At 40.9% G+C, this 26,734-nt stretch overlaps 1 protein-coding gene, 1 long non-coding RNA gene and 1 other non-coding gene across 3 annotated transcripts; all 3 read left to right on the plus strand.

The window, feature by feature from the left end:
* Positions 1-2,478: 2,478 nt before the first annotated feature.
* On the plus strand, positions 2,479-2,585 carry LOC131244762 (small nucleolar RNA R71). The gene has a single exon (XR_009170540.1). It is a non-coding gene; the product is annotated as a small nucleolar RNA R71 (small nucleolar RNA).
* Positions 2,586-9,475: 6,890 nt separating this feature from the next.
* On the plus strand, positions 9,476-11,443 carry LOC131242814 (uncharacterized). The gene is made up of 2 exons (XR_009169735.1): positions 9,476-10,261; positions 10,591-11,443. It is a non-coding gene; the product is annotated as an uncharacterized LOC131242814 (long non-coding RNA).
* A 3,681-nt stretch (positions 11,444-15,124) lies between these two features.
* On the plus strand, positions 15,125-19,674 carry LOC131242815 (receptor protein-tyrosine kinase CEPR2-like). Its single transcript, XM_058241711.1, has 2 exons — positions 15,125-17,798; positions 18,798-19,674. The coding sequence occupies exons 1-2, from the start codon at positions 15,191-15,193 to the stop codon at positions 19,148-19,150; spliced, it is 2,961 nt and encodes a 986-aa protein (XP_058097694.1). The 5' UTR covers positions 15,125-15,190; the 3' UTR covers positions 19,151-19,674.
* Positions 19,675-26,734: the final 7,060 nt, after the last annotated feature.

Raw genomic sequence — 26,734 nt, forward strand, 5'->3', positions numbered from 1 at the left:
TTACATAGTCCGAATGGCATCCTTCGATAGGTAAAGGTGCCGTAGGGACATGTGAATGTGGTCTTTTCCTGGTCTTCAGGAGCTATCTCTATCTGGTTGTAGCCCGAATACCCGTCAAAGAAACTATAATAGGAATGACCAGCTAACCTTTCCAGGATCTGATCAATGAATGGTAAGGGAAAGTGGTCTTTCCTCGTGACGGTATTCAACTTCCTGTAGTCAATGCACATTCTCCAACCAGTAGTGACTCTAGTTGGCACGAGTTCATTATTAGCATTGGCTACGATGGTGATTTCAGACTTCTTAGGGACCACTTGAGTTGGACTCACCCATTGACTATCAGATATAGGGTATATAATACCCATATCCAATAGTTTAAGAACCTCGGCCTTAACTACTTCCTTCATATTTGGATTTAGTCTACGTTGTGGTTGCCGAGCGGTTTTTGCATTATCCTCAAGATATATGCGATGAGTACAAATCGAGGGATCGATTCCCTTGAGGTCCGCTATCGTCCATCCCAGGGCTCCTTTATGCTCAATGAGAGTAGATATAAGCATACTCTCCTGTTCTTTCTCCAGGTGGGCAGAGATCACCACCGGGTATGTCTCATCTTGACCTAAATAGGCATATTTCAAATCAGAGGGCAAAGGTTTTAGGTCAAGCTTCGGCGGCTTGAGGTTAGACGGTAGAGGCACTACATCGGTTCGTGGCAATTCTTCAAATTGTGGCCTCCACCGGTTAACTTCAAGTACCGGTGCAGTATCAAGCAAGGCGCACGTCTCCATAAGCATGTCATCATCAAAATCATGGGAGTGGGCCAGGCACGTCTCCAGATGGTCGGAGGCTAAGGTCAGAGGTGTCGTATCTTCCACGAAAGAGTCAATCATGTTAATGTCGTGGAAATCGTCATCATCCTCTGCGTTGCTACCGTTATTGAAAAAAATGTTTGACTCCAATGTCAAATTTCCAAAAGACATAGTCATGATACCATTCCTGCAATTAATAATTGCATTTGACGTGGCAAGGAATGGGCGACCAAGAATGACAGGAATCTGAGTGCTCATGTTATTGATGGGTTCGGTGTCCAGGATGATAAAATCTACAGGGTAGTAAAATCTATCGACCTGGACTAACACATCCTCAATTATCCCTCTTGGTACACGAACAGAGTGATCAGCAAGTTGTAGTGTGGTCAGGGTGGGTTTTATCTCACCCAAATCTAACTGTTTGTATACCGAGTAGGGAATCAGATTGACGCTCGCTCCTAAGTCAAGAAGTGCGTGATCAATTCGATGGTTCCCGATTACACATGATATGGTTGGGCTACCGGGATCCTTGAATTTCTGTGGCACGTCTTGCTTCAGGATGACACTCACTTTCTCAGTCAAGAAGATTTTCTTTTGAATAATTTTCCGTCTTTTGGTCGTGCATAAGTCTTTCAGGAATTTGGCATATGAAGGTATCTGTTTAACGACATCAAGTAGAGGAATGTTGACTTTCACCTGTTTCAACACCTCTAGGATATTCTGAGAGTTAGAGAGAGGTTTTGGTGAAACCAACCGTTGGGGGAATGGAGCAACTGGCTTCTCTAGAAGTTCCGGTTCTACTTTTTGTGGGGCATCACTGGATCCATCATTGTTGTCCTCATCTGGTTCTTGAGGCTTTTCGGGCCTAACCGGAAGAGTTTTATCAATGATCTTCCCACTCCTAAGAGTGATGATGGATTTAGCATGCCCCATCTGATTTGAAGAGCTGGGATCATTATTCTCGTACTGCGATTTAGGATTGGGGAGAGGTTGTGCAGGAAGCATCCCCTTTTCTATAACCGTAATACGAGAATCTATCTTTTGCATAAAATCTGTAATTCCCCGCATTGCCTGAGTCAGCTCTTGTATAGGATTTTGAACCGGTTCCTCTTGAGGTTTCACTTGATTTGGATTTTGATTGAAGAAACCTGGAGGGGTAGCCGTTTGTCCATTCCTCCAACTAAAGTTTGGATGATTTTTCCAGCCAGGATTGTATGTATTGGAGTTAGGTCCAGTAAAACGTCATTGATAATTATTTACGGCATTGGCTTGTTCATTCAACGCTCCTCGAAAGGCAGGTATTGTAGGACAGTTTTCAGTTGTGTGAATGTTGCAATCACAGATGCCACAAACAATTTCATTGACCTTATCCTTCTTTCCTTCCATGACCTCAACTTTCCTTATGAGCGTAGTCACTTTACACTTGAGATCATCCTCTTCTTTCAAGAGATATAATCCACCTTTCTCCTTTAATTGAGTCGGCTTAGACGTGGTGTTCACCATTGGGTAATAGTCCCATGATTGTGTTTTTTCAGCGAGACTATCGAGGTAATCCCATACCTCGTCAACATCTTTGTTGATGAACTCTCCATTACACATTGTCTCGACCATTTGGCGCATGGAAGATGTCAGTCCATCATAGAAAAAATTTGTAATGCGCCATGTTTCAAATCCGTGTTGTGGGCATGAACTGATCATATATTTGAACCTTTCCCAACATTGGAAGAATGTTTCATCTTCCTTTTGGGCAAAGTTCATGATCGCTTTTCTGAGGGTAATCGTTTTATGATGTGGGAAGAATTTTTTTATGAATTCCCTCTGCATGTCGTTCCATGTGCCAATGGATCTAGGACGCAGTGAATGTAACCACGTCTTAGCTTTCTCTTTTAAGGAAAAAGGAAAGAGTTTCAGCCTAATTGTATCCTCAGATACATTAGGAAAACATAATGTAGCTATAATCTCATCGAACTCTTTCAAATGTAAATATGGACTTTCTGATTCAAGTCCATGGAATTTGGGAAGGAGTTGGATAACTCCTGGCTTGATGTCCATTTGTCCTGTGTTTTCAGGAAAAATCATGCATGAGGGCATACTCACTCCCGCCGATTGCAGATAATCTCGTAAAGTACGAGGCGGGGGTGCCTGTTGCACCTCATTTTCATCTTGGGTATCCTCCACCCTGGGTGGAAGTAGAGGAGGTTGGTCTTCAGCCATAACTTCAGTTAACTCAGAGGATTTCGAGCGGTGTCTAGTCCTGCGATGGATAGTCAACCCCTCAACCAATCCTCCTTCAGTCAAGAGACGTCGAGTGTTGTCACGGGCCCACTTGGGCATGAAAACACTCGCAGCCCTCAATTAAAAACCTAATCCTAAGAAAGGAAAAGAAAAGCTAGAAAGAAAGAGAGAGTTGGAAAGAAATTACCAAATTGAAGCCCCTAAGTTAAGGACCTGCAAAATAAAACAAAAATAAGTTAGATTCTAAAAAGGAGAAAAACAATCTTTTAAAAGAAAGATAACAGTAAACTGATTTCTAAAAGAAAGTGGAAACTTCTAAAATAAATTAAGAAAGTCCTAAACTTAAAAAGTAAATTACTACAAGAGAATTGAAAAATAGAAAGTAGGGAAGGAGCTTACTGAATTAGAAATTTCTATCTTAAAGGCCTACAAAATAGGAATGTTAGTTTTTAAACACAAATTCTAAAAATAAACTAGGAAACAAATTAGATTCTAAGAGAGTTAAAGTTAGAAAGTTATTAGAGAACAAAAATTCTAAAAACAAAAAAAAAAAAAAAAGTTTCTAAACTATTTCCTACAAATAGAGAAATACTAGAGTTAGAAAATTTCTAAGATTTAAACTTTAATTCTAAAAACAGAAAAAGTAGAGAAATTAGGAAGGAATTACCAATTTAAGAACTTATGTCAGGATCCTACAAAACAGGAAAACAGGTTAAGTTCTAAAAATAGAATAAAATAAAATAAAAACTTCTATACTAAAGTAAGTAAAATCCTAATCCTAACCTAATTCTAAAATTAATTAATTTCAGAAAAACGTAACCGTCAGTCCCCTGCAACGGCGCCAAAAACTTGTTCACTCCCCAAGTATAGGGTTGTGATGTAGTAATAAACTCGGTAAGACCGAGGTCGAATCCACAGGGACTGATACCTGTACGTTATCTGAAACCAAGTAGAACTAGAACTAGACTAAGATGTTATCTAAATCAAATAGAATTTAGGGAATAGTTTGTGGAATAATTATCTAAAACTTAAGTAATTCAGAGGAACGAAACTAGGGATTCAGAGGATCCACTTGTAGGGATCAGGGAGATCTTATGCCTGCATCAAGGATTATGGAATTCAAACTGAACTTACTTGATCTGGTTTTCAAGAGATGAAAAGTATATGAATTAGAATGGATTCCATCATCCTACCATGCCCAGGAGACAAAGTAAATAACAGGATTAAACTAATTGCCAACCAATCGAAAGTACATGAAAGTTAGGAAGAGTACTATCATCCAACCATGCCCAGGAGACGATGGTGAACAACAGGGCCTCCTGACGTCATAAACATCAAAAGAGAAAAAGAGATATTCAAAGCCATTGCAAACCCATTGTAATTTCAGTCACAACAGACCATTAAAGACTGAGTAAATATTCTTTTAATAATCAACTCAAAACCAAGTTCAGTTCATGAAAAGCAGGAAATAGTGTCTCCCATCTCGCTACAGGCTTCACCTCTTAGCCCTAGCTAAGAGGATTAGCTACACATGATATGGGCTAAATTCTAACTAAAAGAAAGAAGAAGAAGAAAAAGAAGAGGAAGAAGGAGAACCGTTTCAGCCAAGCTTTGGATCCACACGCTGACAGCAGCCACGTCTCCTTTCAACCTCTTGCTTTCTTTTTCACGTCCAGCAATCCCACGATCTAGCAGAAAAAACACCTGCTGCTTCCCACGTGCAGCAGCAGCCAAAACCGTTCCTCAAAACCGAGACCCGTTTGATCCTCTTACACTTTCTCTCTCTCTTTTTTTATAGCACTCTCGTCTGCACCCAATTTCCGTCCTCCATGCGGAAGTTTTTCACATAAGAGACTGTGTTGGAGTCGGAATAGAAGAGCTTTCGCAGCAACTGAGTTCGTCTGCGCAGTAAAAACGCAAAACGACTTGCGTTTGGAGTGTCTTTGCGGCGTGATATCGACCTTCCTGACAATTCTGAAATCTTGGCTAGGGTATTGGCCTCCCTGTAGACACATTAGACGGTCTGGATCACTCAAAATGTTAATGATCATGACCCACTACCTCCCGCAAATCCCGGATTCCCCGAACACGCGTAAGGCGTACGCAGAGGCGCTGACGTGTTCGGTGGGCCCCACAGAGGTATTTTCGGAGAAATCCACCCCGTCCATTGGATTCAGGATGAAATTTCGGTTAAGAATGGATGGTTTTGAACGTCCATTCATGAGGCCCAAAGAAGAAATCATGCCAGAATTCATTTTGAACGTTGCAGGAGTGCCTGTTTGTGGCCTCTGTATCGTGCACATTTGCACGCTTGGGTGTAAAATTTTAGCAAGCGTTTATAGTATTTGAGGCCCTCTACACGATGGATGGCTTGGATCATCCGAAAAATTACACTGTGGGGCCCACTACCGTCCGCAAAACGGACGTCGTCCGTCCGTTACGCAGCGCAAAACGGCTGCTACCGTGTTTGGGAAGGAGACGCGGGTCAGCAGCGCTGACCCGCGTCTGTTGGCTCGGTGCGGCTCGGGTCTACGTGTGCTGTGCACACACACATCACATACGGGCCCCACTGTGATGTGTTTCAACAATCTGATCCATCCATTCATTTTCCCATCTTATTTAAACCGTCGAGACCAAAGTTGAGACAGTTCCAGATATCAGGTGGGCCCAGAATCAACGGTTTATGGGCTGATCTGTCAGTTGGGGTACTTCCATAGTGATCCGAGGGCTGAAATTTGATATGTACAGTTAATTTATGGCCCTCAGGCCATGTATGAAGTTTTGAGCCAATCAGATGGCAAGAACTATGTGATCTTGCATTTTTCACCAATTTCGGGCCTCTTTAACGTGAATGGCCTGCTTTCCTCGGATCCTTGATGCATAATTCCATCGATCTTCGTCTCCTGGAGTCCGTCCCTTACCTTGGGTGTCATCAGAGCGTTAAATCCATGCTTTTAGTACCCTTTTCCAGTCCAAGCTCGTGAATACACCCTGCATCACAAACATGATTAAATCAGGCCGTTAAACAATACTATGTTTGTAAATCCAGGTAACAACTGGGTCTGATATGCAATATTTGACCCTCAACATCGTCCAATTGATAAATAGATCTGTCTTATTTTTTTTAGTCACAAGCCTTAAGACAAGCTCACAAGGTGGATGGATAGTTTGGATGTAACACATACACCAGCGGTGGGTCCCACCGTCCAGCCATCTAGACGGTGTGGATATATGCAAATACATCATGGTCAGGCCCACGGAGCTTAGCTGACATTGATACAACAGCTATATATAATATATTATATTATAATAATAGTAATTATTATTATTATTATTATTTTATTTTATTATATATATATATATATATATATATATATATATATATATATATATATATATATATATATATATATATATATATATATATATATATAAACTACAGGTATCCAGCGTCTAGATGGTTGGATGTCCGTCCAACGGACGATTTGGATTTACATTCATCAAGGTAGGGCCCCACACGGCAGATGGAGGACGTGGATACAATATATAAGGTGGGCCCCACCAGCAAAAGGATGAGCGGTTGGGATATAACTCGTACCACATGATGGGGTCCACGATGTTTGCTGACGGCAATACAGTAGCTATATAGCTGCTGTAGGTACACCGCCCATTCAGCTTCCTTCAAAGGTGGGTCCCACGTGGGGCCCACCATAATATTATATATATATATATATATATATATTTGTTATTATTATTTTGTTTTAAAACCAGCTAATCATTAATACAGCAGCTAGCGCTGCTGGCTGTCCAGCAAAGGGACGACCCTTATTCAAAACAAATACAAAGGTGGACACCCACCACCCCTGGATAAGGCCGATACTTGTGTTTTCCTCTTCGTCCAGGTCTGCTGGACAGTGCCAGTAGCGCTGGACCGTACAATCACCTGCTGGACGCTGATAAGGTGGGCCCACAAGACGGCGGTGTGGTTCACGTGGTGGACAGCATGGATAAAAAATACATCATGGTGGGCCACAAGATGGGAGGGAGAGAGAGAGAGAGAGAGAGAGAGAGAGAGAGAGAGAGAGAGAGAGAGAGAGAGAGAGAGAGAAACGGTGTGATGGAGGGGCCCCGCCACTATGGGCCCCTCAAATGCATCCATCAATACATACATCAAGATGGGTCCCAAATGGGATCCATACCATTAATCGGTAGGCCCCACTTGGTTCATCACAAAAATCAAAATCTAATCATACAAACACCTACCTATGACCTTTTTCTTTAGCTCCTTAGAATTCTTGGCTCCTAAGCTTTGATTTTGATGGAGGATGATGAAGGTTGGATGGTGGAGATGAGAGTTTTTGGGGTAGGGAGTGGGTCCTCTCTTGGCTATTTTCTCTCCTTAGGATTTTCTCTCGTGGAAGCTTGCGAAATGGTGGTGAGAATGAGAGGAGAGAGTGTGTTGTAAGAAAGATAGGATGGGTGGGATGGATGTTGTAAGAAAGGGTATGGTCTTGGTTGAATTTTGGGTGAGAGAGGGATGGGTGGAGAGAGAGAGAGAGAGAGAGAGAGAGAGAGAGAGAGAGAGAGAGAGAGATGACTTTAGTTAAGGGTGGTGTAAGAGAGGAATGATTGCTTATACTTAACTTGATTGATTGATTGATTGATGGGATAGGTTATAGAGATTCTCTCAAAATTCGCACATATGGTATTTTTCTCGAAATGAATGCGAGTCCATATCTTCTGGCCTGGGTATCGTATCGGCGCGTGAGACGCGGCGTTGGAACCGCGGCGAAGACGCGGTCGCTAAGATACAAGTTTCGAGTCGAGCCAATATAGACTTTCGGGATGTGACTTAGGGTTACGCGCAAATGCCGATTGCAGGCCGCGGGTTGCCGGAATTCGACCAGGAGGACTGCGGGAGTTCACGGAATGGTACGGTCTAGGATACAGGCCTTACACTGGGGCTGCACCTTATTCCGTTATCTGTTCTAAAATAAATAAGAAATTTAAGAAAAAGTTAATAAAAAATAAATAAATATGCTTAAATAGAAGAGTTTGTCAGAAACTAATGATAAGAGAAAGTACTATTGTATAGATAAGAGAAAGTTCTATTGTATAGATATATAAAAAAGTGCTTAAAGTCAATTCCGTTTTTAAAAAAATAGAGTCATGCATGTATGCGTTAAAAAATAATGTTTTGAAAAGCAACGTTATTCAAGTACTCACACAATACAATGTGTGTATATTAGTGAAATAATGGGTGCATATTAGCAAACAAACAAACAAACACACACACACACACACATGTATATGGGAAATGGTACTATAAGGTCGACCTCATGGGAAGAGCTATGTGGGCCCCATCGTGATGCGTGTCGAAACACTGTGCATTTTATGGGTCCCCTGTAGGCTATGGGATATCCTAAAAATTAGCCGTATACAGAACTCAGGGGGGCTATACCATCTAAAAACATGTGAAAACATGCCTAAAACATATAAAAGCACTTAGTGGGGCCCACCTAAGTTTTGGATGCTGTTGAAACTTGGTTTGACCCCTCATCCAAGTGGGACACACACAATGGATGGGCTGGATTTGTGAACCACATCTCGGTGGGTGCAATAAATGATTATGAATGTTTTAATGAAAGGATAACACCCTTCTCAACTATTGCATGTGGTGTGGCCCACCAAGACATGGATTTACTTGATTTTTAAGCCTGTGGCCCACCATGAAATGGTGCATCTAACTGATGGGGTAGATGTTTGACACACATAACGGTGGGCGCACACAACTCGACCTCATGGGAAGTCCCCATGAGGTGGACCTCGTAGGATCATTTCCCAATATTTTATATATATATATATATATATATAAATATATATATATATATATATATATATATATATATATATATATATATATATAAATATATATATATATATATATATATAGAGAGAGAGAGAGAGAGAGAGAGAGAGAGAGAGAGAGAGGCAGGCATGCCCACCTGCGCATATGTGCTTGTGCGCACGTTTGCACATGTGTCATGGGCATCTAATCCAAATGGTCTATGTGATGCGGCATCTCATGAAACCTCTAGCGTTCAATTTTCACCCTGATCTAAAATCTGGTGCGTCATAATAAATAGAGATGCAAAGCAAGGGAGGAAATTGGTTTTTTTTTCATAATCCATCAAAATTTTAGATCGAAGTAAAAGTTTGGCCCTGTGTTTTAATGGGGTGCTGCAGAACCATTCAGATTTTGGACTCACACAGGTGTGATAGTTCTCAAAAAGTTTGCACGAGTTCCATAATCTGGAATCCAGCTGAAAGTAGGTTTGCCTGGGCAAGATGTGAACACTTTGACGGGCACCGTCGTAACTAAGTTGAAAATACTTCTAGAAGAAGTGGACTGGAATGTCTATCATGGAGCACTTGGACCTTGGCTCGGGAGGTAATTATACGCTACATCACCCGCATCTTTGCATACTGTACACCCGCTTTCACATATGATAATTGGGTACACCATTCATCTGTCATGTCATATCGTGGATGGACTACATATCAACAAGACAATCTTTAATGTTTTAGATTTTTGGCCCACAGATAGACGGTTGAGAAGCCTGATAACCCAACGGTTCATATTTAAATGGAAAGTAAACTAACATTGGTTAATGAAATTTCCAATATCTGACATTATTTAATACCCTTCCATCCACGGTGGGATATAAGAGATCAATGGTCACGATCAACAATCCATTGGGCCCAGTTTCTAAAATTAAAAACACGTGTGTACTGTGCAGAGATGCTGGCCCTGTATTGTATAGTTCCTGTTTTCTGCTCGGTCGGCCTTTTGTTTTCTACACTTGTTCTGTCTATTTTCAACGAGAGAGAGAGAGAGAGAGAGAGAGAGAGAGTTTTCTTCATTCCTTCTACATTTCAGCTCTTTCTTTGAATTTCCGAGCATTTTGGCGCGAAATTCGAACTATGCAGCTAAGGCGACTTGAGTTCTCAAGTAGTTCACGGGGATTCCCGCCGCAGGATCTTCAGAAGACGTATGCTCTCCGTTCCTGAGGAAATGCTCGCTTTCTTTAAGAATTCTCAGATCCGTCGGACGTAGATATCTGATTTCGGAAATAAGAAGGTTTCATTAGAGATTCAAGCTCTTGCTCTGTTCTAGAGAAAAATCCGATCGAAATCCGAGATTTCACGCTTCGCTGGTAAAAATCCCCTATCTGATATGAAAATTCGAATTTTACAGTACTTCTTTACGGATTTTACCTCAATTAAGAGAAAAAAAGCTAGAAATTGGTATAGGGATTGCGGTTTCTTATCAACTTCAAGGTTTCGGAGCTTTTGTAAATTTCTACGGAGATTTTTTCTTAGGCTGCGTTTGGTTGCGCAACCCTACTCGAAAAACCGAAAATTGGAATTTTTAAAAATCGCAAAATTTGTATTTTGGAAATGACGAAAGAAAGGGAAGAGAAAGATCAACTACTTTTTGACCTACTGTTGAAAGTAGGGCGACTCGTTTCCTCTCTTTCCGCAGGAAGCTTCTTCGACACGGAAGCTGCTACAGCTTCGATTTCCCTACTGCAAGGAATTTCTTGGCAGCGTCTCCGTGTCGAGAATAAAGGAACGCGGATTGCATCCTTACTCCGCCCGTCTCCAGCTGGGAACGGGCAGGGGCTATCAGTGACTACCGTGATGTATGTGTCCTATCCACACCGTCCATCTATTTTTTCGTATTATTTTAGGATATAATCCCAAAACTTAAGTAGATCCAAGACAGATGTGGATTACACAATGGGGATTAAACTCTTACCGTTGAAAACTACTTGCGGGTCAAAGAAGTTCTGGTACACTTGATCCTTGGATCTGCCTCATTTTTGGGCTAATACCCTAAAATGATAGGAAAAAAATGAATGAACGGTGTGGATAATACCCATACATCACGGTGGCCACTCAAAGCTACTGCCCGTTCCCAGTTGGAGACGGGCTGGGGTAGGACGCAATCCGCGAACAGAATAAAGAGGGATGATCCGATGCAGCGGCTGTACCATGCGTCATGATACAGCTATTTCTTTCCCTCCAACATCTGTAGAGCACCATGACTTTACTCGGTGTGAAGATCAGCCCAACCATTCATCCATTAGGACATAGCATCAAAATCAACGGTAGCTAACGGTTGGACTCATTGTCCTCATGTGGCCCACTTTATTAGTGAATCGTCCTGATTTTCATGCGAAGTGATGTTCATAGTGTGGCCCGTCTTTTGGTCATATTGGATATTCTACATACATGATATGTTGACGGGAAAAGGTAGCTGTATCATAACTTATGATACAGCTGCTGTATCGGACCCTTTATCCGGGTAAATCGATTTCTTTCTGTTTCTCGGATGCGAAGTGATTTTTATTTTGATTTTAAAAAAAAAATAATTTCTTCGAACCTTTTTTTTAAAAATTTTTAAAATTTTTATTTTAACGCACGCACACACATCCCCACACTCTCACGCCGTAGTGGAATTTCACCACCTACGGGTACTCAGAACCCTTGAACCTTATCAGATACGTTTGTGGAGTACGCGGGTTGCGTGTTGAACCCAACACCCCGGGGCTACGTGGTGCAACGACCGCGGGAGCAGGCCGTGATGTATGTGTTTTATCGACGCCGTCCATCCGTTTTGCCTGTAGGCATGAGCTCAAAAGTGAAGCATATCCAAAGTTCAAGTGGACCACACTACAAGAATCAATGGGGAAATGAGATCCACCGTTGAAATCTTCTTAGGGTCCCACCGTGATGTTTATTTGTCATCCAATCTGTTAATAAGGTCATACAGAAGTGAAAACACGAGTATCAGCTCGATCGAAAACTTCTGTGGTCACTGAGAAGTTTTCAACTGTAGGCGTTTGATCCCCACTGTATCCTGTGGTGTGGTCCACTTGAGCTTTTGGTCTCATACCCTAAAATGAGCTGGAAAAACGAATGGACGGCGTGGATAATGCACATACATCACGGTGGGCTTCATAGAGTCCTTGCACCACGTAGCTCCGTGTTGGTTCAATACGCAATCCGCGTCCGTCTGTAGACGTACACGTGGCTTGGTTAGGCCTGACATTTGGCCCAATAGATAAACGGTCTGATTCTGTAGTCTGACCCACAAGTGGGCCCGGTCTAGCTTATCAACTTCTTGCATGGTTTGCTCTGCTTTGGAGCGAGACCGCTTATTGCTCATATGCTGTGCTTTGTTGGAAGTAGGTTCAGTGGTCCTTAGCTCGTGGGCTGGGTCTCGACATCCTTCGACCCAGACCAGTTGCCAGGATGTATATACAAGGGAGGTGGATCTGGACCGTCCATCTAGCTGGCTATACCATGGGTGGCTGAAAATCCACTGCTTTGAGGCGATCTTACCGCTTTTCCCAGATTTCCTCGCTCGATTGTCGACCTTAACCGCTGTTTCTTACTGCCCATTTGACACGTTGTGACCCAATGTTCCACACGTGCTAGGTTGGCACCTGTGACCTTGTGTCGGTGTGTGTTGGTTTCCGCAACACCAGCACGCAATAACCTACGCATTTTCCGTAGTCCAGGCTGTCAGCAATCCAACGGAGGCTGCTTTTGCCGAGGTCGGCGGATCACTGACTGTGGGGCCCACCGTGATGTACTTAACTTAATCCATGCCGTCCATCCGTTTCAGCAGGTCATATGAAGGGTATGTTACGAAAAATAAAAGGATATCCAAACCTCACGTGGACCACACTATAGAAAACAGTTGTTATTGACCATTAAAAACTTATCATGGGCACAAAATTATTGTATCAAGTTGATATTTGTGTGGTCCCTTTATCCACGTCTTTGTTACATTATCAATAGGTTGGATGGAAAATAAATATTCCGTTGGCTCGCAAGAAGTTTTTAATGGTAGATATTCACTTACCACTGTTTTATGGCCCACCTGAGATTTGGATACGCTTTGTTTTTGGATCATGTTACACATGAACTATCAAAACGGATGGTCGGCGTGGATGCAAGGCACATACGTCATGGTAGCCCCACAGTCAGGTATCCATCGACCTCGGTGGATCCGGAAATCCACCGGAGCCGCGTCCCGATCCAACATGCCTCGTTGTACTCTTTTGGTAGGACGCGGATAAGGTGGTGTTGCCTACACCACCCCCAGCGGTGGTGTGTTGATGTGTTGGACGCTTTGTAGTCCAACGTGATGTATATGTTCTATATCTACTCCGTCCATCCGCTTTTCCAACTCGGTTCAGCCCATGCCTCAGAAGATGAAGTAGATCCGAAGCTCTAGTGGATAACACCACAGGAAACAGTGATGATTATAACACCCACCTTTGAAACCTTTCTAGGGCCCACAGTAATGTTTATTTCTCATACAACCTCTTGATAAGGTCATTAACATCTGGATGAAGGGAAAACATAAATATCAGCCTGATCAAGAACTTCCGTGGCTCGAAGAAGGTTTTAATGGTGAGCGTTCAATCACCACTGTTTTCTGTGGAGCTTCGGATCTGCTTCATTTAAGATTCATGACTAAAATGAGGGAAACGGATTGGCTACTCCCCCTGCCACCATCCAATGGCTGATGGTCGGTGCTCTGTGGGCCCCATCATGATGTATGTGTTTCATCCATGCTGTCCATATGTTTTTCCATATCATTTTATGGTACGAGGCCAAAAACGAGATATATCCCAATCTCAAGTGGACCACATTATAGGAAACAGTGTTGAATGAGTGTCGACCATTAAAAAGCTTTTGGACATAAAGTTTTGGATCAAGCTGATATTTGTTTTTTCCCTTCATCTGGGCCTGTATGACCTAATCAACTGATTGGATATGAAATAAACAGTACAATGGGCCTTAGGAGGATTTTAATGGTGGATATCCAATCAATATTGTTTTCCTGTGGTGTGGTCCACCTGAGATTTTTATCCTTCTCATTTTTGGAATTAATCTTTAAAAATGTATTAACGGAATGGATGAAACACATACATCATGGTGGGTCCACAGAGCACCGACCACCAGCCACCGGGCTTGTGGCAGGGGGAGTAGCCAATCCGTTTCCTAAAAGGAGAGGGGAAAACGGATGTACGGCGTGGATATAAAACACAATCATCGTATGGCCCCACGGCGCTCAACACAAAACAACACCACCGCTGCGGGTGGCGTTGGGAACACCACCTTATCCGCGTCCATTTGGCAGAGCTCGTTTTGTGTCTGTCGCGACTTAGAATTCAGTGTGCGTTGCCCCAACAACCAGGCCACGTTTTATGATGGTCCAATGATTTGAACCGTCCATACTCTCTATACTCTCCTTACAACCATAGATGGGCTATTGTACCGTTACCATACTTCAGTGGTGATATTTAAATGTTTAACTTTTTAAGTTCTGTCTTTAACGTTAAAGTAGCTTTCAGCTGTAAGTCGCTTTTACGTGGAAGGCGAGCGGATTAGGTGTTACCCGGAAAACTCGTCAGTGGTGTTACCTTGACCATGTGGGGCCCACCTTTATGAATCTGTTGTATATCCATGCCGTCCATCGGTTTTTCCAGCTCAGTTTAGAACTTGATCCCAAAATTTTCGCAGATCCATTCTCAGGTAGGCCACAAAAGTTTTGGATCAAACTGATCTTTGTATTTTCCCTTCATCGAGGTTTGTTTGAATTTATCATTACGGTGCCGTTCAATCACTACTGTTTCTTGTGGTGTGGTCTACCTGAGATTTCGATTTTCTTAAGTTTTAGAACAACGTCCTAAAATAAACTCAAAAAACGGATGGACCGTGTGGATATACAACACAACATCAAGGTAGGCGCCATGGTCAGGTAACACCCACTAACTCACCTCCATGTGGAGGTGCGGCTCATGAAGTTTCTCGGTGGTTTTGTATGCTATTGGTGGCCCGTATACCATAAATTCCACCACATGGACGGTTCCGATCGTCATTCTACTCAGCATGTGGGGCCCAATGAGCAGCCACGAACTTTTCCTGGTATTATCGTGGTTATCGGAAACCACGAGGGTATTTCCGATTCTAGATGCTTGTCCTTTTTATTCTCATCTGTAGCCCGCGATAAAAAGGGGCACTTATCGCTTTCGTGTGTCTTTTTCAGGGGACAGTCATTGATGGCGTTGCTTTTGAAAAGATTCCGTGCTTGTGAAATGACATTTTTACCCTTGTTTCCTCCCTCAATTGCGAAAATCCATCTTTCCCTCCTTTTCCTAACCACTCTCTTCTCATTCGCCCTTTTCCCGCCCTCAGATGCCTTAACGGTCGAAACCCAAGCGCTACTCCAATTCAAAAATCAGTTAAAGGATCCTTTGAATTCCATGCAAAACTGGAAAGCCTCAGAATCCCCCTGCAGTTTCTCAGGCATCTCTTGCGATCCGGTTTCTGGTGAAGTCACCGGAATCTCCCTTAAGAACCAGTCCCTTTCAGGCGAGATATCCCCTTCCCTCTCTGACCTCCGGAGCCTACAGTCCCTCGTCCTCTTGTCGAATTCCATTTCCGGCAATTTTCCTCTCCCGTTGGTTAATTGCAGTAATCTGCGATTTTTAGATCTCTCTGATAACAATCTTACAGGCCATTTGCCGGATCTTTCGGTATTGAGAAACTTACAAGAACTTGACTTATCGAAAAATGCCTTCTCTGGCGAGTTCCCGAGCTGGATTTCGAAATTATCTGCCTTGACTTCGCTAGGCCTTGCTTGGAATGACTTTGAAGAGGGAGAGATTCCAGAAAGCCTTGGAAATTTGAAGAACCTGACATTGATTTATTTGGCTAGCTGTAATTTTCGAGGGGAGATCCCAAACGCAATATTTGAATTGAAGTTGCTCGAAACGTTAGATTTCTCCTGCAATAAGCTCACTGGGAATTTCCCAAGAGCAATTTCAAATTTATCGAAGCTCAGTAAGATTGAGCTCTTTCAGAACAATTTCACCGGAGAAATCACACCAGAGTTTGCAAACCTTACACTTTTACACGAACTTGACATTTCGAAAAATCAGATTTCAGGGAAATTGCCTGCTGGTATCGGTAACCTGACACAATTGGTGGTTTTTCAAGTATATGAAAACTACTTTTCAGGAGAAATCCCAAAAGGGTTTGGGAATTTGCAGCATCTTGAAAGCTTTTCGATTTACAGGAACAGTTTTTCAGGGGAATTCCCGGCGAATTTTGGTCGGTTCTCACCGCTTGACAGTATTGACATATCAGAGAACAAGTTTTCTGGTGAGTTTCCAAGATTCTTATGCCAAAACAAGAAGTTACGGGAGTTGCTTGCTTTGGATAACAGCTTCTCGGGTGAATTTCCGGACGCTTATGCAGAATGCAAGTCTTTGGAGAGGTTAAGGATCAACCAGAATCGCTTATTTGGGCGGATTTCAGATGGGATTTGGGGACTACCTAATGCAGATATGATAGATTTCTCAGATAATGGTTTTGTTGGAGGAATATCTCCAGACATAGGTAATTCAGTTGTCTTGACTCAGCTGCTTTTACAGAACAACAAGTTTTCAGGTGAGCTCCCTTTGGAACTTGGAAATCTCGCTCTGTTACAGAAACTTTCTGCTTCTAACAATTCTTTTTATGGTAAAATTCCTTCTCAAATTGGAAACTTGAAGCAGTTATCTTCTTTGCATCTGGAAGAAAACTCACTGACTGGATTGATACCATCGGAACTCAGTGAATGTATGAGATTGGTTGAGTTGGATCTTGCGGAAAATTCTCTTACTGGCAGCATTCCCAAAACACTGTCCCTATTGAGCTCTTTGAACAGTCTGAATCTATCGCGGAACATGATCTCGGGTTTGATTCCTGAGAATTTACAGACATTGAAGCTAAGTTCCATTGATTTCTCTGAAAATCGGTTATCAGGAAGCGTTCCTTCTGAGCTTCTGATGATGGGAGGAGACCGGGCGTTTTCTGGCAACCCTGGCCTCTGTATTAACCAAAAAATTGGAAACCAAAGAAATTCTGCAATGGGTATTTGCAGTCCTGGAAATGCCCACAAAGGAACTGTTGAAAAAGAACTGGTTTTGATCTGCATCATATCATCGGCTGCAATTATCATTTTAGCAGGTCTGGCGCTTTTGAGTTACAGGAGTTTCAAGATCAATGACTATTATGAAGAAGATGATCCAGAAGCAAGCCTCAGAAAAGGTGTAAATTGGAAACTTGAATCTTTCCATCACAGGGAATTCGATGCAGAAGAAATATGTAATTTGGAGGAGGAGAAACTTATTGGAAGTGGAAGTACAGGGAAAGTCTATCGGTTGGATCTGAAGAAGAGCAGGGGAATAGTTGCTGTGAAGCAGGTGTGGAAAGGAAATGAAGTGAAAGTTTTGACTGCAGAAATCGACATTTTGGGGAAGATCAGGCATCGGAATATAGTGAAGCTTTATGCGTGCTTGACTAGAGGGGATTTAAATTTTCTGGTTTTAGAGTACATGGCAAATGGGAATTTGTCTGAAGCCCTTCGTCGGGAAATTGATGGTGGGCGGCTGGATTTGGACTGGGCACGTCGGTATGCCATTGCTGTGGGAGCTGCAAAGGGGATCGCATATCTTCACCATGATTGTTCACCTGCCATTATTCACAGAGATATAAAGTCTACCAACATTTTACTTGATGAGGATTATGAAGCGAAGATTGCAGATTTTGGTATTGCGAAGATTGCATCAGGGGGGTTGGAGTCTAGCTGTTTTGCCGGCACTCATGGTTACATTGCTCCTGGTGAGTTTCAAACTGCTTTGTACTCTGGAATTATGTCTTTGGAATTTCTAGAAATATTTAGGAAATCATACACCAACAGTTTTCTTCTAATAAGAATTTTAAAAATGTTCTAGTGTATAATTGTTATTGCTAACTCTGTCTGAGCCATTGATTTAGTCCTTTCGGGTCCATCCATTGTTTGATCTGCACCATTTGATTTGCATTGCTTCTGATTTTCAGCTACTTGATTTGGTAAGTGGATTTTTGGTTGCTTGGTTTAGTGGCTCACAAGTTTCTAATTCTATTTATAAATAGGTAAACTTTGAATAACGGAATCAGAAATAATATTACTTACTTTTAACTTGTTCATCTCATCCAGTAGTATGTCTGTTTTTTCTTTCAACTGATGAAAGTTCTACAGATAATTGCTCAAACCTGTGCTTGAGCAATGGAATCACGGGGAGAATAAATTGCTTGGTGATTATACAAAGCGATATTGTCCTGTGACCGAAGCCGCTAATAAATGGCATCTTGATCTACAGTCTATGATTAGCAGTCTGATTTTCAGACACGTTTTTAGTGTCTAGATTTTCTCCTTTCTAAGCATTATTACCAAAGCCACAGGGATTTGTATCTCATGAATGCAGGTTTGCTACTCAATACCACTGATATGCATTCCGGTATCATCGATGATATGGTTTATGCACTCCAAATCTCATGGGTTTTCTGCTTATTGAACTTTGTCCATGTGCATGCTCTAGGTCTGTCAATGGGCTGGACCAGGGTTTGTCTTCAACCCAGATTTTGAACCGTTCAGTCCAGGCTTGCAGATTGGGCTTATTCAAAACATTGATTTTGCTTGGCCCGAGCCTATTGACTGCTCTACATGCATATGTGTGCATGCATATTCCAACAACAATTCATGTGAATTACTCAAAAACATCTCATAAGTTTATGTTTTTGTTTTGAAGTTGGGCAAGTGCCAATGGTCATTGTGATGTTGTTTTATTTTCTTGTCAGAACTTGCCTATTCCCTCAAGGTGACTGAAAAGATCGATGTCTATAGTTTTGGGGTTGTCCTGTTAGAGCTAGTGACGGGAAGGAGTCCGGTTGAACCTGGATATGGAGAAGGAAAGGACTTGGTCTATTGGGTTTCGACTCATCTGGATGGCCGTAAAGATGTTGTTGAAGTTCTTGACCGCAGGTTGTCAGGGCCCGCCAGGGAAGACATGATCAAGGTCTTGAAGGTTGCTGTTCTATGCACTACTAAGCTGCCATCTCTGCGCCCTTCCATGAGAGAGGTGGTGAAGATGCTTCTCGACGCCGAACCTTACATAATCACAGCCGGAGAAAAGACATCTGGTAAATATTGATGAGAATGTCTCACACACATCACACAACTAGTTGTAGATGACAAAATCATGCAACTAGTTGGTTTGGGGCCAACCGTGGTATTTGTATGGCATCCAACACATCCTGCAAGGTTGCCTCACTATGAAAATGGAAAGCCGCGAAAGTCAGGTTGATCCAATCAGGTGGCCCACAAACAAAAAATAGGGCCATTCGCATCATTATGCTTGATAAAAGGAATGAGGGGATCTCCAATAGAAAATATTGGAAAGGAAAAATGCTTGGAAGATGAATATGTTCCCATGCATTATTTAGAAATTCTTGATGGTATCAAGCTCAAACAACCTGCCTATCGTATGTATCAGCTACGTCTCAAGGATAACCACCCAAAAATTCACGTGGGCCCCACCTGACTATTTGATCAACCTGATTCTTGGGGCATCCCATTTTCAAGATGGGGCAACTGTGGCCGATGGGTTGGAGGTCATGCATGCATGATGGTGGGCCCCACACCCAACTAGTTGCATGATTTTCTCATCTACAATTAGTTGGGTGTGAGACATTCTATATATTGGTAGTATTTTGTGTTGGTTTCTCTGCAGGCTATAGTTATTTTCATAATGGGTATCATTTTCATGCTTTTTTGCCTAGCTGCTTGATGCATCTTTTAGATGAATTAATGTACCGATGTGCATAATATAACATGTATGCATGCTATATATGTAGTATAACAGGATCGTAGCCTTGTAGGCTTGTAGCTTTTTTATCTATTAAAATGTAAATGTAGTTGAGAAAACTAATGTCCAATACATTTAATTTTGTTTCAGGTCTGTTTGGCTGCACCAAATATCATGAAATTTAATGATTGAGCAGTCTAATCTGGTGCATATTTCCATGATATTTCATGAACTTTGGTGCAACAAAACACACCATCTTATGTTCTGCATGCTATACTTTCCAGGCAGTTTAGATATACTGCCAAATCTGGATTTGTTTGGTAATTTCAGCAGAATTCATCCGCCTTGATTCTGTCTTTCTAATTATTTTCCCTTCCAAATCTTGTCTCTGTTGTTATCTCACTAACGTTTTGATCAAGGGTGCAACCCATCCGCTGCGAGAATGGAAACATCCTAACAAACCCTCTACTGTTGAATGCAACTGTTTACATGTGTTTCATTGTTCTTAAAAAAAAAAAAAAGCAAGAAAGCGAAGATTCTACTGTTAAGCATTGATGATAATTTCCAATTTATAGGGTGTTGGTGTGTTACTTCGTATATTGGAAATTTATAGTTTGTAGGCCAGTGAGTTGTGTTTGGTATTTGTCCAAATCGAAGTGTAAAGAACCTTATGGCCCATTTGGACACCCTCAAAAGTGGGTTTTCACACCTAACCACTGTTTTCAGACAAAACCCTTTTCTAGCTGTGCATTTGGATGCACTTTCGCAGCCTTTGCTTTATCCAGCACTCAATGAAATATCGCTAAAAAGATGATTGGTTTTCAGCCAGTCGACTGAAAATGTTGCTATAGTGGGAAAGTGGCAAAGGGGATTTTGTGGGAGTTGTATCCAAATGGGCGTTAATATATCAAGTGAATGAAATAGTTTGGAGTTGGGAATGAAATAGTTTGGAGTTGGGACTTTGACCTACTCCCTCCTTGGCAGTTGTTAGTTGCCCGAATTTATGCAGTGGGAACTTAAAAAAGTTTGCAAAGCAAGAAAATTGCTTGAAAGTCAAATTAGCTCAGAATCTATTCCAAAAGTCTTTAAGTTCACTTGACTTAAACAATTCAAATTCTAATAACCTTTGCGAGGTTGATGCAAAGCAAGCTTCTGTCATCACATTTTGGGTGTGTTTGGGAGTTGTTTTTGGTTCCCCACGCGTATTGATGGCTTGCATCCAAATCTTGGTTAAGATAAAAACACTTCTGTCTTCTGCCCCCACCCAGAACACCAAGCTAGTTAGGTAACCATGGACAATATTGTCCATATCGGCATTGATGGATGTGTCGCACCCTTGGAATACAGAAACATATTGGTTATCCCATGGGAAATGTCAGATGTAAGGCTTATTGTTTCGCTGTTTTTTGAAAACAATGGGAAATTAATTAAAATTTTCAATAAAATTTCAGGGGATATTAAAAAAGGCATCAATACATACTTAAAAAATCAAAAAATCACAAAAAAAAGTACATATAATATGTTTCCTTTTTATAAGGTTTTAAATTATGCGTTATCTAATAGAAGTGATGCAATTATATTCAAAATCAATTCATATCGCTAAAGCAAAAGAAGACAGAAATGATCTGTGATGTCTGTGGCTTTGCCTCAAACTTTTATAGGGTTGTTAAGTGGTTTAAAGTCATCATCTCCGTCTCAATGGGGCTAGCTATAGTATTGCTTATCCACAAACCGACAATATTGTGCCCAAGCCATAGTAGAATGATACCAATAAAGATATTCTCTAACATAACATTGGTACTCATCTTCTTTGAAGTAGATTAGTATGCTCATCCGGATCTAATGCTAGATATAGGATATTAATATCAGAGTGTAACTTTATTAGAGTGTAATTAATGTCAATATCAACAAACACTCCTAAAATACCTGTGAATTGAAGATAAATAACAACCAATCAAATTAGATTTTTTGAAAAAAAAAATTTTCTTTTCAAAAATTCAAAGAAATTATTGGTAGTTGTTTCTCTTTTAAAAGGGGAGACACTTTAAGATAATGCCATTCGGTTTGAAAAATGTAGCAGCATCAGGTGATGACCACAATTTTTCATATATATATATATATATATATATATAGGGAAAAGGTACTATGCGCTCAACCTCACGATTAGCTCCCGTGAGGTCGAGCTGTGTGGGCCCCACCATGATGCGTGTCGACCATCAACACCGTGCATCTGATGGGTACCCTCTAAATTATTGGATATCCCAAAAATCAGCCGTATACGGAACTCAGGTGGGCCATACCATCTAAAATCATGTGAAACACCGTTAAAACATATAAAAGCACTTGGTGAGGCCCACTTGAGTTTTGAATGCTACTGAAACTTAGTCTGAACCCTCATGCAAGTGGGACACACATAATGGATGGGCTGGATTTGCAAACCACATCTCTATGGGCCCAAAAAACTGATTATGAATGTTTTAATGGTGCAAGGGCCCTCCCCACTTCTGTATGTGTTGTGGCCCACAAAAGTCACGGATTGACTTGATTTTTGAGACCTAGGCCCACGATGGAATGGTGCATCTGACTGACGGATTAGATGTTCGAAACACATCATGGTGGGTCCCACACAGCTCGACCTCATGGGATGGACTCATGAGATCGAGCGCATATTACCTTTTCCCATATATATATATATATATATATAAAATCTACAAACCTCCGTCAATCTGTAAATTAACCTCCAACATGTTCAACGTTACTTTTTCATAGTTTAATTGCAATTTAAATGATTGAAATAGAAGATTTTTTATTTTTTTAATTATTTATTTTCCAATTTTTTTCAATTTATCCAAAATCTCCAAATTGACGGTTGAAATCCATAATTGATTTATGCAAAACATGCAACATCATGGATTTTTATCTTAGTTCTATTAATTCTGAGTGATTTACAAAAGAAAAAAAAAATCAAAATAAAAACTCACCATTTGAAAGTTAGCCCATCAGCTATCCTATCTTGATTTCCAAAAGAAAATTATTTTTCTCCAAATAATAAGACAGTGGATTGAATTTACAAAAATAATGAATTAAAAGTAGAAGATTTGACACAAAAATGGAATTGTAAGTTTTTTTTTCCGAATATTTCGAGTCACCTCACAATACATTGTCAGGATGAATGCATCGAGCATCGACAATATTACCATCGATGCATCTTTATATGTCGCCTTATATCGCATTCTATATATATACCGTCAATATAATGTGACTTATCGTGTTGAAACCAAAAAATCCCAGCTACCTTGATGGAGTTTCGTATCAGTGAGGTGCAATATTGATAATATGGGTCGATCAAACACTGCCCATGTAAAGGCCTGCTGATATTGATATGGGAACGCACCCAAACTATCTTGTACCATACAATGCTACGTGTATGATGATCCAAACCATCATACCATCCCAATCAACTAATAAATGACTGTTTCTCATCAAATCTCATCCATTCCTCGGCTCTTAGTTTGCACTTGTACTGTTGATTAAAGGGTTAAATATCCACAGAGTCTGATCTTTGGCCCCTCCCCCATTCATTTCTGGACCTGTTGAATAAATTGGGCAAAACTATTTCCTATTCCAATGTGTGAATGCTATTAAAGTATGCAACCAGTAGGTGTTTAATGCCGAAATAGTATTACGTGGGCCCTTTTATCAACAGTTTAGATTTTGTGAAAGTGGCCCCATTGCCTCGACGTGCTGTGGATGGCGTGGATTTTACTTCAAGTGCACTGGTGGCGGGATGGTCCTAATAATGATGGAATAGTAAGGAGCCAAGGTCATTTATCTAGCAGTACCTATATTCCATTCTCGACTCATTCTAACGGATGGTCTCTTAATAAAAAATGGATAGGTAACCTTGAAAAAGGGGAGTTATTTGGTACTCTGACATTGTTAGATGGTTGATATTCGGCTACTTCATGTGGCATGCATGCATTAGCTCAGTTAAATCATCCAAATCATGGGACACACCTTAGATAACGGAAATTGATTTAAACAGCTTAATATCTGATTAATAAGCATTTGTTTGTCAAATTTGAACCATTGACATTTGTATTTTCACATTTGTTAAATATCCAACCAATCAGCTGGCTGGGAAAACAAATCAATGTTATTTTTAGTTGAGAGCCATATAAATTGGGGGCCACAAGTTGTATGGTTTTGTTTGATTTCATTATATTCCAAATATACAATTTCTTAGTACCTGTATATCAACTTCTATACTGTATCAAAGTTTTCTAGTTTTGAAAAGCAAGATAATGCCTGTGCAACAACATTTCGTTTTGCCTAATTACCTAAATGTTCCTATTGTTACTTTAAAATGCTTTCCTATATATATATATATATATATGGGAAAAGGTACTATGCGCTCGACCTCATGATAAGCTCCCGTGAGGTCGAGCTGTGTGGGCCTCACCATGATGTGTGTCGACCATTAAAACGGTGCATTTGATGGGTCACCTCTAAATTATGGGATATCCCAAAAATCAGCCCTATACGGAACTCAGGTGGGCCATACCATCTAAAATCATGTGAAGACACCATTAAAACATATAAAAGCACTTGGTGGGGGCCACCTGAGTTTTGAATGCTGATGAAACTTGGTCTGAACCCTCATCCAAGTGGGACACACATAATGGATGGGCTTGATTTGCAAACCACATCTCGGTGGGCCCAAAAAATGATTATGAATGTTTTAATGGTGCACGGCCCCTCTCCACTTCTATATGTGGTGTGGTCCACACAAGTCACGGATTGTCTTGATTTCTGAGACCAAGGCCCACAATGGAATGATGCATCTAACTGATGGGGTAGATGTTCGAAACGCATCACGGTGGGGCCCACACAGCTCGACCTCATGGGATGACCCGTGAGGTCGAGCGCATAGAACCTTTTCCAGATAGATATATATATATATATATATAATACCATGGTTTAATCAATTAAAAAAAAAAAAAACTTATTTTAAGTGGAAATGTTTGACATTGGCTACTCTTCTTCTACGCAGAACAGATGCCAAAAGGAACACCTATGATATAGATACGGCCCTCAGTACAATTACTCCATGATTATGCCTGTTTGAATTTTTGATATGTAAATTTAGAGCACCCGAGCCACTCGTTTTAGTTGTTCGGCGATCAATATCTCTTATGATCTCGACTGTTAAAAATATGGTAAAAAGAAAATTTGCCAGAAAATCAAAGAATGAAAAGTTCAAGTTTAATACAATTGGGACTAAAACAAACATTAAAATGAAGAAAATGGAATATATATATATATATATATAGGGAAAAGGTACTATGCGCTCGACCTCACGAGTGCATCCCATGAGGTCGAGCTGTGTGGGCCCCACCGTGATGCGTTTCGAACATCTACCCCATCAGTCAGATGCACCATTCCATTGTGGGCCTAGGTCTCAAATTCAAGTCAATCCGTGACTTTTGTGGGCCACACCACATACAGAAGTGGGGAGGGGCCGTGCACCATTAAAACATTCATAATCATTTTTTGGGCCCACCGAGATGTGGTTTGCAAATCCAGCCCATCCATTATGTGTGTCCCACTTGCATGAGGGTTTAGACCAAGTTTCAGCAGCATTCAAAACTCAGGTGGGCCCTACCAAGTGCTTTTATATGTTTTAACGGTGTCTTCACATGATTTTAGATGGTATGGCCCACCTGAGTTCCGCATACGGCTGATTTTTGGGATATCCCATAATTTAGAGGGGACCCATCAAATGCACGGTGTTGATGGTTGACACGCATCACGGTGGGGCCTACACAGCTTGACCTCATGGGAGCTTATCACGAGGTCGAGCCGCATAGTACCTTTTCCCATATATATATATATATATATATATATATATATAGAATATTTTAATTAAAATTTTAATATTTAGGAACAATAATGAATATAGATAGTTGAATGGTGTTCTTTATCTCTCTCTCTCTCTCAAATATTTCCTTTTTAAGTAGTCCGAATCTAAATTAGTCCGTCTCTACTTCACTTTTTAACACCTCCTACTCAATTTTCCAATCTCTATTTTCTAAATTGGCCCCTAAAGTTTTTATATCGAGTAAACATGTTTAACTCGGTTTGCCCAACAATATCATTCTTTTCTGTCCATCTTTGGAAATATTAAGAGTTTTAAATATTTAGTCAATTATATAAGCTTTTTTTTTTTTTTCAAAATAGAGACTCTAAAACAGAATTTTGATTACAGAGTTCTCACCTAGTGGGCCAAGCAATCATGGGTCGTTTATTGGATGGGCATGGCCTAAAATCCCCACGTGTCATACGATCCTAATATAGAGTGATCAATTTACATTCTTGCTGCCCTTTGAACAAAAGTATCCTGATAGAACAAAGCAAGCTATCAGATCGGATCGTTTGGATTTCATCTATGTAGAATTTAGGCTATAGCTAATTGAAGAGTTGGCCTATTTATTGGACGGCTATGTTTGATTCAAAAGAAGAGATGATATGTTGACTTGGAATGGATTTGAGATATCTTCTTCTTTGCTAGAATCATTAATGGGAAATGATCATATACAACTATTAATTGTATGTTAACATACAATGTTTTTATTTTCTGTGATGCATCACTTGTGTATAACATCCAAGCATTGTAGTAGGTGATCTGCATCATGAAGATCATCTTGTACTGAAACCATATGGTGGGCCTTTCATCAGGCAATGGTTGACTCAACCTATGTGTGTGGCCCATCTGTTTAGTGGACTGTTCCAATTTTCACTCCAAATGATCCTCATGGTATGATCTATCTCGGTTTGGATGTTTCACTGAAGTGTCACATAAGCAGAAAATCAAAGACGTTGTATCTAAGCGGACTTACAACTTTTTATTAGATCAAGCTACCAGAAGAT

Source organism: Magnolia sinica, chromosome 4 (genome assembly GCF_029962835.1).
Source record: "Magnolia sinica isolate HGM2019 chromosome 4, MsV1, whole genome shotgun sequence".
Classification (NCBI taxonomy): Eukaryota; Viridiplantae; Streptophyta; class Magnoliopsida; order Magnoliales; family Magnoliaceae; genus Magnolia; species Magnolia sinica.

Excerpts from the sequence above, each read along its gene's own strand:
- LOC131242815 (XM_058241711.1), top strand. The coding sequence starts at position 15,191 with ATGGCGTTGCTTTTGAAAAGATTCCGTGCTTGTGAAATGACATTTTTA. Across the intron at positions 17,799-18,797 it reads TCATGGTTACATTGCTCCTG|AACTTGCCTATTCCCTCAAG; the intron begins GTGAGTTTCAAA and ends TTTTCTTGTCAG.